The sequence below is a fragment of the Musa acuminata genome, chromosome BXJ3-10 (genome assembly GCF_036884655.1).
Source record: "Musa acuminata AAA Group cultivar baxijiao chromosome BXJ3-10, Cavendish_Baxijiao_AAA, whole genome shotgun sequence".
Classification (NCBI taxonomy): Eukaryota; Viridiplantae; Streptophyta; class Magnoliopsida; order Zingiberales; family Musaceae; genus Musa; species Musa acuminata.
Window position 1 is genome coordinate 32,723,866 of NC_088358.1, and position 18,629 is coordinate 32,742,494.

The window sequence follows — 18,629 nt, forward strand, 5'->3', positions numbered from 1 at the left end:
TCCCAATATTCGTTCTAGTCATATCCAGACAGACTCACACATTAAGAATTTAAGAGCCATCGGTCCATCTCAAGCTTGCTTCTTAGTGTTCAATTTAATGCACTAAGCAATAGATATGCTTTAAGGTAACAACACTCTCTCGAGTGAAGTGAACGGGTCTCGGCGCCCCCCTGAATCAAATCAGAGAGGACTATATTGGATCTGGTTCGATGGAACCAAATGAAGGACTCTCCTCTCTCACACACAACTATATCAATGGCCACGCGTGCAATGAGAAGACTCGTGGAAACCTAATCAGCAACCGGCGGCACCGTCTTCCTCTCCATCGGCGAATGGCGGCGGCAGCAATGTCTTCCTCAGCGGGCTCATCGTCGGTATCTTTCTCCTCCTCCTCCTCATCCTTTGCCGTCGCCCACTCTGCCCCAACCGCCTCCCTCCATCTTCCCGCCCCCACCTTCGCCGTAGCCCCCCCGCGACCGGCGTCTGCCCCTGCCTCTTCCTTTCCCCTCGTCGTAGCCGTCTTACCCCTTCCTTCCTGCGCCGGCGTTTTCCCTTCTCCTCCCTACGTCGGCGTCTTCTTTCATTGTATCATCCTTTCACCCCCGCAGCGTCTTCTCGCCCCTTCGCTTCGCTGCAGCCACTTGATAAGACCCTAAGGTTTTATCAGGGAAAAAATTGGGAGAAAAGGGGACGATCACTTCGAGATGATCGGCCTCCTTAATCACTTCGAGGGGATCGTTGACGGGAACTTGTCTTCGTGCCCGGCACCCAGTGTGCAGCTATTCGTTCAACATTCTAAAGATCTTGTTTTCCTACTTTATCTCTTTTCTCTTATGCACGCAAAGTGTTCGCTGAATTGCTTTTAAAGCTTTTCTTTTTGTGGGACGTCAGGACTTGTCCGTTGTTTATTCTTCGAACTAATCAACTTTCTCCACGCAAGGTGTTCGCTGACCTTTGCGGACTCATATCACAAGGGCGCGTCATGACTTTGACGATCCCAATTAAGTCCAAGAAGTTGACGCAAGGGCGCTTTGCGACTTAGGCAACTCAAGCCAAATTTGTGTCTTGGCCGCAAGGGTGCCTCACGACTTAGGCAATTCCAGTTAAGTCCGTGACAAGGCGACGGTGGAGGAAGCAACGAGGGTCACGGTTGGGATGTGTTGGCCGGGAGCAGCGGCGGCGGCAGTTGCTGGCCGAGAACTGCGGTGATCGGTGGCTGCGGCAGAAGATGCAAGGCTGACCCTGTTTTGGTCGCCACGAGGAGGGGAGGTCGAGCGGCTGCGGTTGTGACCCAAGGGGGGGCGGGCGACGGTGGAGAAGGAGGCAGCGAGGGTCACGACTGGGAGGTGGGCGACGGTCATTGTTGGCCGGGAACTTGCTGTGGTGGAGAGGGGAAAGAGGGATGCTCTGTTTCTATCGCACCACAGCAGGAGCCACTGGCGATGTCGAAGGATCGCGAGCGGTTGAGGAGAAGGCTGGCAACGGTGGTGGCTCGGGTGGGAGGCGACGGGCGACGGTGGACTCTGGCTGGGGAGCGGGGCTGTGGTGGGATGGGACATTGGCAGCGTCGTCTCCTGGCAGCGGTGGTGGTTCGGGTGGGAGGCAACAGGCGATGGTGGACTCCGGCCGGGAAGCGGGGCGGTGGTGGTCGCTGGCCGGGGAGCAGTAGCGGCGGTGGGGTTGGTCGGAAGTAGGGAAAGTAGGAGCCCTTTCCACCAGCGACGGTGGTGGAGGAGAGGGGAAGCAGGGGTTCTTGGTTGCGTGTGGCTGCGCCCCGTTTTTTTTTTTATGATAACCACAACGAGGACTCCGAGGATCGCTGCTCTGATACCAAATGATAAGACCCTAGAGTTTTATCATGGAAAAAAAAGGGAGAAAAGGGGATGATCACTTCGAGGGGATCGACCTCCTAGGGTTTGTCAAAAGACTTAATAACATTTCATTGTCTCCGAAAAGAAACGATTACATCATTATTTATAGAGTTCCACTTAGAATCCATCAAGACTTGGATTCTTAATAATAAATAAATATTAAATAAATCTCTATCCGATTCTAACTGAATTAAACATACTTAATAAACATTATTCAAAAGCTTAGAAAATAAAAAAGGATCCTAACATCGCCCCAGCAACCCAACCGACATAGACAACCATTCTAACCCGTACCTCCTCCTCCTCGGATCCTTCATCCTTGCCCCCCTCCCAACTGACAACAACCCCCTCTTCATCCTCCTCCTTCTATGTAAATTGTTTTATTAATATAGATTTGAACAAGTATTATTTGGTCCTTTAAATGATTACCATGTTTCTTTTTTTGTTTTAGCGATTATATCTATTAATCATGATATATACTTTTAAAATTTTAAGAAGCATCTCTCTTCACTTGGGCCAGCGCCTAGCCAAGCACCTAGCATCTCGGGCGTTTTGACACTTTGGCGTCGTTTAGTGTCTCTCACCCGCGACCACACTGCTATAGCACAACTTGGTTCACTTGTTTGGTTCCATTTAATTATTCAGACCCATGCATGTTGCCACACTTGGTTGATGTTAGTTTTCATGCTTGGTCCTTTATGTGCATGTTTGAATTCATCTGAACCAAATTGAGCACATCACAGCTCCACAAAAAAATCATTGGATTTGAGCTGCATTGGTTATATATGTATTCTAAAAATGTTATGAGATTCAAGTGAGATTGTCTTGATTCAATTTTAACCTAAACATGTTTCAGCTGCATTCCCTCGCAACAAGTTCTATGCATAAACTAACCTGTCCGTGAGTCCCTCATGCATAATGTCTGCCTGCATATACATGTTTGATTGCATGCCATTATCTTATTGTATCAATCTTTCGATCCTATTATTATTATTTTTTGTTGCTTACCACATAAGTCGGTCGGTTCTAAAATGGTTATGAATGGCAAAGAAGTTTGTAATATGACTTTTGTTTATCGTTACCTATTTGTTGCTCAGACATAATAATATATGTGCAATTTAGTTATCAGATAGAACCACACACATGGGAACATTGCACATATTTCTTGTCTGTTTCTGGCTCTTGTGGTAACTTCATCACATAAGTGCTGATTCCGTTGTCTTGCATTGAACCACAGTAATGAATTGCTGGACCTCCTTTCGCATGTATTTACTAATTATGCATACAGAATGCATTTATATATTTGATTTTGTGGCTAATGGATTGCCTATATTAATGGGATTTGGAGAGGGCAGTTAGGTACTAGAAGCTATTAGGAGCTGTCACTGTATCTTCATGCTATCCTCTTCACATCGAAGCTCTCATTTTTCTTTTTTGTTGTTGTACATGCCTCTGGATCGTTCATCAATCAATGTGATTTTGTATTTTGCTGTGCTTAGATTTTATTTTTCATTTTTTTCTTCTTTTCATTTCTTTGCTATGAGATGGTAGATTTGTGCCTTGGCGGTCATTATAAACTGTGGTTTCATTTTACATTTTGAAACATTAGTCATTTTGGCATCCAAAATAATTTTATGTGACATTTCAAATTTCCTATGACATCAATTACTTTGTTTTGTTCTTGAACATTGGTACAGTGACATGGTATAAGTGATCTTTTATACATGCTCATTTGGTGATCATTGTAACTCGTAAGGGAGGTCATGAAAATAATTTTGACTAATATTAGTTTAAATTTACTTAACTTGATTGTGGCCCAGATACTGTAATCAAATGTGGTGCTCGGCATTTGAAAATTTTCTTATTATACAATATCTCCAATGATGCGTATTTAGTGACAACTGAATTAATTTCTGGCTCTTGGATATGAGCTGGTTCAGAACTGACCTTAGATGGTGAATTTTTCAATTTCAGATGTTCAATGTTCTGAAAATGCATGCATGTCATTTACGAGCATTTACTTTGGAGAAACAGCAAGCAACAACATGCAAGTTAAATACTGTTTATTAACATGGACAGCAGGAGAAGTGCTGCTTTTAGAGATAGAAAAGAAAATTGGAAAGTTTTTTGACAAAAAAAAAGCTTGGAAAAGATTGAACAAGAGATAGCAGAGACTGTAATTGCGTTACTGGCCAAAGAAAATTATATTCATTTGTCAATAGAATCATGCATACGTCTGGTGATTCCTCATGTGAAGGATTTTATTTATAAATATATCTGAGATAGTACTAATCTGATTAGGTTTCCCAAAAGAAGCCCTCTAAACAGCAGCTGCTTGCTTTGTAAAAGTGTTTGGTTCATCAAACCTCTTAGTTTCCTTATTATGTCTACCACCACAATTTCCTTTTCAAGCACACCAAAACATTTCAACAATCATCAAAACCCCAAATGGTTCAAAGGACTTGACTCTCACTAAAAGTACAAGCTGAGCAAACAATTAGAACGTGACTTGATTTCCAAACCCCAAAGTAGACCCAAAATTTCAATGTGTTTGGTTAGGTGTAACCTTACATCTTTATGTCGGCATAGTGTGGTCTCCTCTGCAGGCTGATAACAACTCTCTTGGCAACTTGATACATGTTTGTACCTCAAAAGATATTGGTGTTCTTATATTTGAATTACCATTCCTGTATTTCTACTAGTAGCTATTTGCACGAGCTGTCTTTCTCTAAAATTAAGTTCCTTTATCAACATTGAACCAAATAAACTAGTAGCCTTTCTTGATCGAGGCACCTTTCTGTTAGGACCCTTTTTCTGAGCTTTTGAATAATGTTTATTGAGTCTATTTAGTCCATTTGTTTATTGAGTCGGTTTGGTTCAGTTAGAGTCAAGTAGAGGTTTATTTAATATTTATTTATTATTAGAGTTCAAGTCCTGATGGACTCTGGGAGGAACTCTATAAATAGTGATGTAACTGCTTCTTTTCAGTAATCTATGAAAAATATTATTCTGTCTTTTGACAAACCCTAGGAGGCCGATCCTCTCAAAGCGATCAAGGAGGGTCGATCCCCTCGAAGCAATCAAGGAGGTCGATCCCCTCGAAGTGATCATTATCATCCTCATTTCTCCCCTTTCTTCGACGATAAGACTTTAGAATCTTATCATTTGGTATCAGAGCGACGATAAGACCTTTAGAGTCTTATCATTTGGTATCAAAGCAACGATCCTTGGCGCAGCCCGCCGTAGCCTTGCTTCCATTCTTCCCCACCACCACTACAAGGCAACTCTTTCTTCACCGCTGTCGCTGTTTCCCCGGCCAGCGACCTTCGACCACCGCTCGACCTCCTCGCTGCCCCATCTCGTTAAAAAAAAAAAAGAGAAAGAAAGAAAAAAAAAAAGGAAAGGAAACAAGAGAGGAAGAAGAAACCGCAGCCACTGCGTCTCCTGCTTCCGGCCAGCCCACCCGCCGCTGCTGATCTCCGGCCAGCGCCCACCATCGCCTCGCTTCCCGGCCAAAGACCATCGTCGTCGCTGTTCCCCGGCCAAGAGACGACGCTGCCAGCGTCCATCCCAGCCCTACTGCCGCCGCTCGTCTCCCCTTGCGTCGCAGCGCAACTGCTCGACCTCTCCTCCTCGGCGATCGTTGGTGACGCTGCTCCCAGCCGCGCCACCACCGCTGCCTCTCCACCGTCGCCCGCCTCCCCTTGGGTCGCAGTCGCAGTCGCAGCCGTCGATTGTCGCCCTCCTCGCGGCGACCGAAACAGGGCAACTCACGGATTGCCCTTGTTCCCAGTCGCGTCAGCACCACTTTTCCCAGCCGCATCGCCGCCGCTCGATTACCCGGCCAGCGACCTCTTCTCCTCGCGTCCCTATCTCGCTCGAGCGAGCAGGACTGTCGGCACCGCAGCCGCAGCCGCCGGTTGCCGCGGCCCCTCCTTGCAGCGGTTGTAGAAACAGAGCTTCCTCTGTTGTCGCAGCCCCTTGTCAATCGCAGCCACGCCTCGAGCGCCATCGCCTTCCAGCCGACCCACCACCACTGCCAGCCATCGTGCGGCGACCGCGGCTCGCCTCCCAACCGCCGCTCCCACTTGCTCTGCATCTTTTGTAACCGAAACAGGGCAATCACGGGTAACTCACATCTGTTGCCTTGTTTCCAGCCGTCGTCGTCGCCTCGAGCGTCGTCGCCGTCGCCTTCCAACCGTTGCTCCCCCGTGCGACGACCGCCGCTCGCCTCCCAACCGCTGCTCCCCCTTTCACTGCATCTTTGCCGCTGCTGTCGGTTGCCACCACTGCAGCCTCAACCCCGGCCGCTTCAACGCCACCTCCCTCTTGTTCTGCCTCCGCTGCTGCAGTTGTTGGTTGCCATCATCGCAGCCTCAACCCGGCTGCTCGGCGATTGCTTCCTTGGGTCACAGCAGTCACAACCATCGTTGCCTCCAAGCCCTCAGCAACAGCGATCCCTCTACACAGCGACCGCAACAAGCATTACTGCCTCCCACGCGGCGACCACAGCTACATCCCCGCATCATCGCAGCAACCCTTCATTCCCATAGTGTTGCCATCGATTGCGTCACAACAGTAGCACCGAATAGGGCAGTGATTGATGCCCTTGACCAACACCAAAAATAGGAGTTGAGATTACAGATTTGCAGTCTTACAAAATGGCCACCGATAACTCGGTGAAAGCACAAATGGAAGCATTGGAAATTAGAATTGAGAACCGACTGTAAGAAACACTTAATGATTTCAAAAAGAGCCTACTGGAGAGCCTCAGCAAATTTCAACAAAATGGGAGCTCAAGTTCTACATTGCACAGATATGGAAATACTAGAAAATGGCTCCAAGATTATGACACAATCTACTCGTACATGAAGGTGGATGGACAGCTCGCTAAAATTTGTCAGACTTCTACAGTGTTGGAATATCAGAGTAGGTTTGAAAGATTATCAAATCAAGCTAGAGATTGGTCGGAACGACAACTTCTGGATACATTTATTGAAGGGCTTATTCCAGAGATTCGGTGTGAAGTTAAGGCTCGTCAACCCCGCACTATGATAGCTGCGATCTCATTCGCACATCTACATGAGAAAAAAATCAACAGGGAAAATCATGGAAACAAAAGTGACAACAACCAGATGATTAGTACGCCACCGGCCCCATCTATTCCCAACCAAAGCCTTGACACCCGAAGACTAACCCAAGAAGAACTCAATGAAAGATCAGCAAAGGGTTTGCACTTATGATGAAAAGTGGAGTATGTAGCACTAATGTAAACAAGGGCAACATATGATGATTGAGCTAATTGGAGAGGAACCGAAAGCAGAAGAGTTGGACTCCGATTATGAAGGTATGGAAACTGATGAAGATATTGAAGTCATCACACATACAATGCATGCATTAGCTAGCTATGCTAACCCACAAACTATGAAAATCAGAGGAACTTTGAAGCATCAGCCTGTCACTATGTTGATTGATACGTACAGCACTAATAATTTTATGGACAGGAAAGTTGCAGCCCGATTAGCTTATCGCATTGAAGACTATGACAGATTCAAAATAAAGATCGTTGATGGATGAATTTTCACTTGTGATAGCAAAGGTTCAAAGGTAAAATTGATTATACGGGGCTAGAAGTTTCATGCAACGATTACTACACTGAAAGATCGACCTGTTGCTTACACTATCAAAAAGTGGAGACCATACTTACTTGATCAACGGGTTGTGATGCGTTGCAGATAGTCTATGGCTAAAGTAGAGGTTTATTTAATATTTATTTATTATTAGAGTTCAAGTCCTGATGGACTCTGGGAGGAACTCTATAAATAGGGATGTAACTGCTTCTTTTCAGTAATCTATGAAAAATATTATTCTGTCTTTTGACAAACCCTAGGAGGCCGATCCCCTCGAAGCGATCAAGGAGGGTCGATCCCCTCGAAATGATCATTATCATCCCCATTTCTCTCCTTTCTTCGACGATAAGACTTTAGGATCTTATCATTTGGTATCAGAGCCACGATAAGACTTTAGGGTCTTATCATTTGGTATCAGAGCGACGATAAGACCTTTAGAGTCTTATCACTTTCTTACCTCTTGGTTCATTTTATGGAAAATTTGTTGCCTTTCTCAGGTCTTTCAGCTAAGTTGCAATTTTTTGTCTAGTTGTATTAACAGTGTCTTTTTCTACTTACCAGTCTTTCTAGTTGTAGTAGGAATTAGTGATCTCTGAAAGAAATGGCTAATGGAAATTGAATGCAGGTGGGTTAACGTGAGTGGTAGACGAATGTCCTCTGATCAGATGATTAGTTGAAAGTTTTCAACTTCCTTTTGGTTGGAAGCAGATACAGAAAATATATTAGTTTGGGTGCCCTTGATTCGAGGTAGAAGAGGAAGCTGAACATAGAGCAGGCAGCAATAAGACTACTTTTTCTTGTATTTTTCTGCAAACAGTACGTGATACTGCTTCAAAAGATCATGTTTTCGGTGCAAAAGAGGCTCTTTCGCTGTCGTCTACCAAGTAACAAGTCCACTATCCATCTTTCCTCCCATCAACTTTGCAATCTGTTTAACTTCTCCACTGCTAAAGACCAAAGTTCAGAGCATAGTTCCAACTTTATAGTGGTCGGCTCCCTTCATTCATGTGAACTTTCCTCAGAGAAGGCTGCAAAAAAAGCCAAGTATCACACTTGTCACAAAAATTCTTCGAGTCTTTCCATTGAGTTCTTTAAGCAGAGCGGTTGGAGTGATGCACAAGTCATGAAACTTATCCAGAGGTCACCGCTGTTGCTGCGTACTAAGGTAGAAACTGTCCTGAAGCCCAGAATGAGATCTTTGAAGGACATGGGATTTTCTGACACTGAAATAGTTCAGCTGGTTTCTTCATGCCCATCTGTACTACTTATACGTGATATCCAACCAAAGATCAACTTCTGGAGGTCACTACTTGGTTCTAATGAGAGGTTACTGAAAGCCTCTAGGAGGAACTTGTTTCTACTTACTTCTAGCTTGGCTCGGAAGATAGAACCTAATATATCTCTCTTAAGGGAATGTGGCATCAGTGACAATCGCATCGCTTGTATGGTGGTGACAAAGCCGACCATTATGGGTCGATCAAACAAATATATAAAGGAAGCTATCAAATATGTTGAGGAGTTGGGTGTGCCACGTAACTGTGGAATGTTCCCTTATGCACTTAGTATAGTCACTGGCATGAGCCGATCCAAGTTTGATGATACCTTTGCAACCCTGATGAACTTTGGGTTCTCCCTGCAAGACATCATTGCTGTATTCAGGAAGCATCCAACCATTTGGTTTTTGTCAAAGAAGAACATATGTGACAAGATGACTTTCCTGATGAAGGAAGCTGGTTGTGAGCTGACATATATCATTTCCCATCCTGCAATTCTTGCATACAGCTTGGAGAAGAGGTTGAAACCTCGATATGAAATTCTGAATATTCTTGAGCAGAATAAATTGCTGGATAAAGTATATGGCCTGCTACCCATGATATTGCTATCTGAAAAGAAGTTCCAAAATAAATTTCTTTTCCTGCTTTGCGAGGAGAAATATATTGCTCTATATGATTCCTATGTTGCTGCTGTGCATGGAAAGCACCATGTTGTTGTGGAAAATTAGGATTGCCAGTGCTTCCTTAGACAAAGTGTGAACCTATTGCATACTGACTGTATTATTTAATCATGTAAAATTTGTGACGATTTAAATTTCTCTAAGAGGAGCTTCGTACAGTAGAACGTCTATGTTGATTTTGAGATTTCTTTTCTTTTGATTTTTCGGTTCAACAAAAGATACTGATTCTTTAATGCATAAATATAGAGAACCAAGTGGGAGAAGTCATTGTTTAAGAAAGAAACAAAGGTAACTAAAATATTTCAGTTCTGTCAGTTGGTCAGTGTCCACTTCATTGAGAGCTAGTTACTTAGGAGAGTATGATTTGAAGATATCCTCCAACCCTTATAAATATGCATGAGATCACACATTAAGAATTTAAGAGCCATCGGCCCAACTCAAGCTTGCTTCTTAATGTTCAATTTAATGCACTAAGCAATATATATGGTTTAAGGTAACAACACTCTCTCGAGTGAAGTGAACGGGTCTCGGCGCCCACCTGATTCAAATCAGAGAGGACTATATTCGATCTGAGCCCAACATAAGTCACTGGATCTGGTTCGATGGAACCAAATGAAGGACTCTCCTCTCTCACACACAACTATATCAATGGCCACGCGTGCAATGAGAAGACTCGTGGAAACCTAATCAGCCACCGGCGGCACCGTCTTCCTCTCCATCGGCGAATGGCGGCGGCAGCAATGTCTTCCTCAGCGGGCTCATCGTCGGTATCTCTCTCCTACTCCTCCTCCTTTGCCGTCGCCCACTCTGCCCCAAACGCCTCCCTCCATCTTCCCGGCCCCACCTTCGCCGCCAGCGTCCCCTCTTCTTCGCCTCGTCGTAGCCGTCTTCCCCCTTCCTCCCTGCGCCGGCGTTTTCCCTTCTCCTCCCTACGTCGGCGTCTTCTTTCTTTGTATCATCCTTTCACCCCCGCGGCCAGCGTCTTCTCCCCCTTCGCTTCGCTGCAGCTGCCCCAGCAACCCAACCGACAAAGACAGCCACCTCAACCGACAGCAACCCTCTCCCGTACCTCCTCCTCCCTCTCCTTCTCGTCGGATCCTTCATCCTTGCCCCCCTCCCAACTGACAGCAACCCCCTCTTCATCCTCCTCCTTCTACGTAAATTGTTTTATTAATATAGATTTGAACAAGCATTATTTGGTCCTTTAAATGAATACTATGTTTCTTTTTTTGTTTTAGCGATTATATCTATTAATCATGATGTATACTTTTAAAATTTTAAGAAGCATCTCTCTTCACTCGGGCCAGCGTCTCGGGCGTTTTGATACCTTGGCGGCGTTTTAACACCTTGGCGTCGTTTAATGTCTGTCGACCTCGAGCACACTGCTAGAGAAACAACTTGGTTCACATGTTTGGTTCCATTTAATTATTCGGACCCATGCATGTTGCCACACTTTGTCGATGTTAGTTTTCATGCTTGGTCCTTTTATGTGCATATTTGAATTCATCTGAACCAAATTGAGCACATCACAGCTCCACAAAAAATCATTGAATTTGAGCTGCATTGGTTATATATGTATTCTAAAAATGTTATGAGATTCAAGTGAGATTGTCATGATTCAATTTTAACCTAAACATGTTTCAGCTGCATTCCCTCACATCAAGTTCTATGCTTAAACTAACCTGTCCGTGAGTCCCTCATGCATAATGTCTGCCTGCATGTACACGTTTGATTGCATGCCATTATTTTATTATATCAATCTTTTGATCCCATTATTAATTTTCTGTTGCTTACCACATAAGTCGGTCGGTTCTCAAATGGTTATGAATGCCAAATAAGTTTGTAATGTGACTTTTGATTATCGTTACCTATTTGTTGCTCAGACATAATAATACATGTGCAATTTAGTTATCAGATAGAACCACGCACATGGGAACATTGCACATATTTCCTGTCTGTTTTTGGCTCTTGTGGTAACTTCATCAAATGCGTGCTGATTCTGGTGTCTTGCATTGAACCACAGTAATGAATTGTTGGACCTCCTTTCGCATGTATACAAATTATACTTACAGAATGCATTTATATATTCAATTTTGAGGCTAAGAGATTGTCTATATTAATGGATTTGGAGAGGGCAGTTAGGTACTAGAAGCTATTAGGACCTGTCACTGTCTCTTAATGCTATCCTCTGTCACTAAAAGTACAAGCTGAGTGAACAATTAGAATGTGACATGATTTCCGAACCCCAAAATAGACCCAAAATCTCAATGTGTTTGGTTAGGTATAACCTTACATCTTTATGTCGGCATAATGTGGTCTCCTCTGCAGGCTGATAGTAACTCTCTTGGCAACTTGATACATGTTTGTACATCAAAGCATATCGGTGTGCTTATATTTGAATTACCATTCTTGTATTTATACTAGTAGCAATAGAAAAACATTTAAATGTTCTTAATTCAACCACAGGTGTTTTCTTACACAGAGTTCATTGACGCAAAAGATGCATATAGCTGATCATGAATAGTTACACTATGACTTTTATTGTTGTTGTGCTTGTTTGCACTTGCTGGTTTTATTGGGAAATTCTCACTGATTCAGGCTATGTTGGTGAAACTTCTCAATAAGAAATATTTTTTTCTTTATTAATGACATCAAGATATTTTCTAATACTGTAGCTGAAGCTATTTGCACGAGCAGTCTTTCTATAAAATTAAGTTCCTTTATCAACATAGAACCAAATAAACTAGTAGCATTTCTTGATCAAGGCGGCTTTCTTACCTCTTGGTTCATTTTTCGGAAAATCTGTTGCCTTTCTAAGGTCTTTCAGTGAAGTTGTAATTTTTTGTCAAGTTGTATTAACAATGGCATCTTTAGCATGTTGAACCTCACAGGTAACTTTTTTGTTAATTTCTTAAACAGTGTCTTTTCTACTTACCTGTCTTTCTAGACTTGTAACTAGGTCATCTTTTTACATTCATGATGAAAAGGTTCAATTATTCTGCAAGTGCTCACTTGAAATGTTTCAGGTTTTAGTTGTAGTAGGACATTAGTGAATCTGATGTTAGATAAAACAGTATGCATCTTTGACTTAGTCTGAATTCTGAAGTACCCCTTGCAAGTCATTGACTGATGTTCAACCTATTAGTACAAACTTGAATATCATCCGTATATGATCAACGTAATGAATGTCATTGCCACTCTTATGCAGCATGTTTGATGAAGATACATTTGATATGATTTTCTAATTGCTGCAGGGATATAGTGTGCTTCACAGTTTCTAAAGCTCCTAACTACAATAGAGAAATAGTGGAAGGTAGTGTCAGTGCGCATGTGTCACATCAAGCCATTGTTTCAGTGGTGCAGAATTGCATGGATGGAAGTGTGATAATAAGTAAATTATCCAAGGTATTCTTATCAACTCTCATACACCATTTACAGATTTATCTCTGAAAGAAATGGCTTATGGAAATTGAATGCAGGTGGATTAACATGAGTGGTAGAGGAACGTCGTCGGATCAGATGCTTAGTTGAAAGTTTTCAACTTCCTTCTGGTTGGAAGCAGATACAGAAAATATATTAGTTTTGGTGCCCTCGATTTGAGGTAGAAGAGGAATCTGAACATAGAGCATCTAGCAATAAGACTACTTTTTCTTGTATTTTTCTGCAAACAGTACGTGATACTGCTTCAAAAGATCATGTTTTCGGTGCAAAAGAGGCTCTTTCGCTGTCGTCTACCAAGTAACAAGTCCACTATCCATCTTTCCTCCTATCCACTTTGCAGTCTGTTTAACTTCTCCACTGCTAAAGACCAATGTTCAGAGCATAGATCCAACTTTATAGTGGTTGACTCCCTTCAATCATGTGAACTTTCCTCGGAGAAGGCTGCAAAAACAGCCAAGTATCACCCCTGTCACAAAAGTTCTTTGAGTCTTTCCATTGAGTTCTTTAAGCAGAGCGGTTGGAGTGATGCACAAGTCATGAAACTTATCCAGAGGTCACCGCTGTTGCTGCGTACTAAGGTAGAAACTGTCCTGAAGCCCAGAATGAGATCTTTGAAGGACATGGGATTTTCTGACACTGAAATAGTTCAGCTGGTTTCTTCATGTCCATCTGTACTACTTATACGTGATATCCAACCAAAGATCAACTTCTGGAGGTCACTACTTGGTTCTAATGAGAGGTTACTGAAAGCCTCTAGGAGGAACTTGTTTCTACTTACTTCTAGCTTGGCTCGGAAGATAGAACCTAATATATCTCTCTTAAGGGAATGTGGCATCAGTGACAAACTCATCGCGAATATGGTGGTGACAGGGCCAGCCATTTTGGGTCGATCAAACAAATGTATGAAGGAAGCTATCAAATATGTTGTGGAGTTGGGTGTGCCACGTAACTGTAGAATGTTCCCTTATGCACTTAGAATAGTCGCTGGCATGAGCCGATCCAGGTTTGATGCTACCTTTGCAACCCTGATGAACTTTGGGTTCTCCCAGTCAGACATCATTGATGTATTCAGGAAGCAACCAACCGTTTGGGTTTTCTCAAAGAAGAACATTTGTGACAAGATGACTTTCCTGATGAAGGAAGCTGGTTGTGAGCTGACATATATCATTTCCCATCCTGCAATTCTTATATACAGCTTGGAGAAGAGGTTGAAACCTCGATATGAAATTCTGAATTTTCTTGAGCAGAATAAATTGCTGGATAAAGTATATGGCCTGATAACCATGATAATGCTATCGGAAAATAAGTTCCGAAATAAATTTCTTTTCCTGCTTCGCGAGGAGAAATATATTGCTCTATATGATTCCTATGTTGCTGCTGTGCATGGAAAGCGCCATGTTGTTGTGGAAAATTAGGATTTCAAGTGCTTCCTTAGACAAAGTGTGAACCTATTGCATACTGACTGTATTATTTAATCATGTAAAATTTGTGACAATTTAAATTCTCTGCGAGTAACTTCTTACGGTAGAACGTCCATGTTGATTTTGAGATTTCTTTTCTCTTTATTCTTCGGTACAACAAAAGATACGGATTCTTTAATGCATAAATATAGAGAACCAAGTGGGAGAAGTCATTATTTAAGAAAGAAACAAAGGTAACTAAAATATTTCAATTCTGTCAGTTGGTCAGTGTCCACTTCATTGAGAGCTAGTTAATTAGGAGAGTATGAATAAGGACACTTGAGAAGGTAGCCATTACCAAATATATGCATGATATTAAATGTATTTGATTTGAAGATATCCTCCAACCCTTATAAATATGCATGAGATCAACGTGCTCTATTGTGAGATTTATTATTATAGTATCAACTGTCACCTCTCTCTCTGTCTCTCTCTCTCTCTCAGCCCGTGACTGCATGCATCCCAATATTCGTTCTAGTCATATCCAGACAGACTCACACATTAAGAATTTAAGAGCCATCGGTCCATCTCAAGCTTGCTTCTTAGTGTTCAATTCAATGCACTAAGCAATAGATATGCTTTAAGGTAACCACACTCTCTCGAGTGAAGTGAACGGGTCTCGGCGCCCCCCTGATTCAAATCAGAGAGGACTATATTGGATCTGAGCCCAACATAAGTCACTGGATCTGGTTCGATGGAACCAAATGAAGGATTCTCCTCTCTCACACACAACTATATCAATGGCCACGCGTGCAATGAGAACACTCGTGGAAACCTAATCAGCCACCGGCGGCACCGTCTTCCTCTCCATCGGCGAATGGCGGCGGCTAGCAATGTCTTCCTCAGCGGGCTCATCGTCGGTATCTCTCTCCTCCTCCTCCTCCTTTGCCGTCGCTCACTCTGCCCCAACCGCCTCCCTCCATCTTCCCGCCCCCACCTTCGCCGCCAGCGTCCCCTCTTCTTCGCCTCGTCGTAGCCGTCTTCCCCCTTCCTCCCTGCGCCGGCGTTTTCCCTTCTCCTCCCTACGTCGGCGTCTTCTTTCATTGTATCATCCTTTCACCCCCGCGGCCAGCGTCTTCTCCCCCCTTCGCTTCGCTGCAGCCGCCCCAGCAACCCAACCGACAAAGACAGCCACCTCAACCCACAGCAACCCTCTCCCGTACCTCCTCCTCCCTCTCCTTCTCCTCGGATCCTTCATCCTTGCCCCCCTCCCAACTGACAGCAACCCCCTCTTCATCCTCCTCCTTCTGCGTAAATTGTTTTTTAATATAGATTTGAACAAGTATTATTTGGTCCTTTAAATGAATACTATGTTTCTTTTTTTTTTTTGTTTTAGCGATTATATCTATTAATCATGATGTATACTTTTAAAATTTTAAGAAGCATCTCTCTTCACTCGGGCGTGGAAAGAAATGGCTAATGGAAACTGAATGCAGGTGGGTTAACGTGAGTGGTAGACGAATGTCCTCTGATCAGATGATTAGTTGAAAGTTTTCAACTTCCTTTTGGTTGTAAGCAGATACAGAAAATATATTAGTTTGGGTGCCCCTGATTTGAGGTAGAAGAGGAAGCTGAACATAGAGCAGGCAGCAATAAGACTACTTTTCTTGTATTTTTCTGCAAACAGTACGTGATACTGCTTCAAAAGATCATGTTTTTGGTGCAAAAGAGGCTCTTTCGCTGTCTCCCAAGTAACAAGTCCACTATCCATCTTTCCTCCCATCAACTTTGCAGTCTGTTTAACTTCTCCACTGCTAAAGACCAAAGTTCAGAGCATAGTTCCAACTTTATTGTGGTCGACTCCCTTCATTCGTGTGAACTTTCCTCAGAGAAGGCTGCAAAAAAAGCCAAGTATCACACCTGTCACAAAAATTCTTCGAGTCTTACCATTGAGTTCTTTAAGCAGAGCGGTTGGAGTGATGCACAAGTCATGAAACTTATCCAGAAGTCACCGCGGTTGCTGCGTACTAAGGTAGAAACTGTCCTGAAGCCCAGAATGAGATCTTTGAAGGACATGGGATTTTCAGACACTGAAATAGTTCAGCTAGTTTCATCATGTCCATCTGTACTAATACGTGATATCCAACCGAAGATCAACTTCTGGAGGTCACTACTTGGTTCTAATGAGAGGTTACTGAAAGCCTCTAGGAGGAACATGTTTCTACTTACTTCTAGCTTGGCTCGGAAGATAGAACCTAATATATCTCTCTTAAGGGAATGTGGCATCAGTGACAAACGCATCGCGTATATGGTGGTGACAAAGCCGACCATTATTGGTCGATCAAACAAATATATAAAGGAAGCTATCAAATATGTTGAGGAGTTGGGTGTGCCATGTAACTGTAGAATGTTCCCTTATGCACTTAGTATAGTCACTGGCATGAGCCGATCCAGGTTTGATGATACCTTTGCAACCCTGATGAACTTTGGGTTATCCCGGCAAGACGTCATTGCTGTATTCAGGAAGCATCCAACCATTTGGGTTTTGTCAAAGAAGAACATATGTGACAAGATGACATTCCTGATGAAGGAAGCTGGTTGTGAGCTGACATATATCGTTTCCCATCCTGTGTTTCTTGCATGCAGCTTGGAGAAGAGGTTGAAACCTCGATATGAAATTCTGAATTTTCTTGAGCAGAATAAATTGCTGGATAAAGTATATGGCCTGCTGTCCCTGATAACGTTATCTGAAAAGAAGTTCCGTAAGAAATTTCTTTTCCTGCTTCGTGAGGAGAAATCTATTGCTCTGTATGATTCCTATTTGAAATCTGTTGCTCTATAGGATTCCTATGTTGCTGCTGGGCATGGAAAGCACCATGTTGTTTGGGAAAATTAGGATTGCATGTGCTTCCTCAGACAAAGTGTGAACTTATTGCGCACTTATTTAATCATGTTAAATTTGTGACAATTTAAATTCTCCAAGGAGCTTCTTTTCTTTTGTTCTTTGGTACAACAAAAGATACGGTTTCTTTTATGCAGAAATATCGAGAAGTCTTTACTCAAGAAAGATATAAAGGTAACTAAAATATTTCAACTCTGTCAGCTATCTGTGTCAACTTGGCATCAGTCATATTAATAAACTTCATGATTCTGTTGTAATATGTGAAGCTGATGACAGTGCTGTCATTTAGATGATTGAGATCTAGTTAATTATGAGAGTATGAATAAGGACACTTGAAGGTAGCCATTCCCAAATGTATGTATGACATTAAATGTATTTGATTTGAAAATATCCTCTAACCCTTATAAATAGTTGTAGTCATGATATATGAATGTGCAGAGAGAAATATAGTTGTGTGAGGGCTTTTCTTTGTCATAATCCCATCACCTCTCCACCGTCCCTAAATTACTACATCTCTATCTATATATGAGCCTCTCTTGTTACATGTTATTAATCTTTGAGTAGTATATGATAGTAGAGTGTGACTTGTTGAAGATATCAACTCACTATACGATCCATAATATATATTCTAATACATGACTCATAACCTATGTTGTACAGTAAGTGGTGTCACTGGTGATGCTCGCTCATGATTTGTAGTACATATATATCTGATATATGAAAAGAATAAGAATTTTTTTTTAAAAATAATTTTAAAATGATTATGCCATCCTTTTGAAGCATATCATGCTTGAGTGATACCTATATTACTGACCTATATTCCTAGCGATGCATCTATTTTATCTCGCATATGCATGTACATGTTTGATGCATGGTAAATGATTCACATTCCTATTGATACATTTATGGAATCATAATGTATATGTAGGTGCGTGCTTGATGCATGATTGATAGACATATGAGTTATCTACTTAGGTTCGTATAGAGATCATGGTTATACCCCCATATGATAGAAGCTTTACGCCCATCATGCACTCATTGGGTCGAATACTTATTTCACTCTGCAAGTATGATCTAGTGATTATACGATTGATTGATTCAACTAACAATACAATAATATGATCATATAATGGTATAGTGATATAACTATATGTTACAAAATGGCATGCGAGTCTAATAAGATAAAAGAACCTAGATGATCCTTATCAATTAGATGAGGGCTACTACATTAAAGTGCAATTCCTTATAGGGATTAACAAGTCGTTAGATGTAGTAATTAGATAATTTTTCTATCTATCATTGGTTGAATTTTATGTATATTATGGTACATTAGTGCATGCGATAATTATGAAACTTATTATGTAGTTTATTTTCGTTCGCTTATCGAAAGAAGTATCCATCAGATATTGAATGATAAATCTGGATAAAGTA

At 42.3% G+C, this 18,629-nt stretch overlaps 2 protein-coding genes across 2 annotated transcripts; both read left to right on the forward strand.

Moving 5' to 3' along the window:
• The first annotated feature begins 217 nt into the window (after positions 1 to 217).
• On the forward strand, positions 218 to 17,294 carry LOC135651697 (transcription termination factor MTERF8, chloroplastic-like). Its single transcript, XM_065172017.1, has 3 exons — positions 218 to 374; positions 8,127 to 10,222; positions 15,793 to 17,294. Exon 2 carries the CDS (start codon positions 8,343 to 8,345, stop codon positions 9,501 to 9,503), a length of 1,161 nt encoding a protein of 386 aa, XP_065028089.1. The 5' UTR covers positions 218 to 374; positions 8,127 to 8,342; the 3' UTR covers positions 9,504 to 10,222; positions 15,793 to 17,294.
• On the forward strand, positions 15,174 to 17,138 carry LOC103969632 (transcription termination factor MTEF18, mitochondrial). Its single transcript, XM_065171545.1, has 3 exons — positions 15,174 to 15,216; positions 15,984 to 16,047; positions 16,091 to 17,138. The coding sequence occupies exons 1-3, from the start codon at positions 15,174 to 15,176 to the stop codon at positions 17,136 to 17,138; spliced, it is 1,155 nt and encodes a 384-aa protein (XP_065027617.1).
• Positions 17,295 to 18,629: the final 1,335 nt, after the last annotated feature.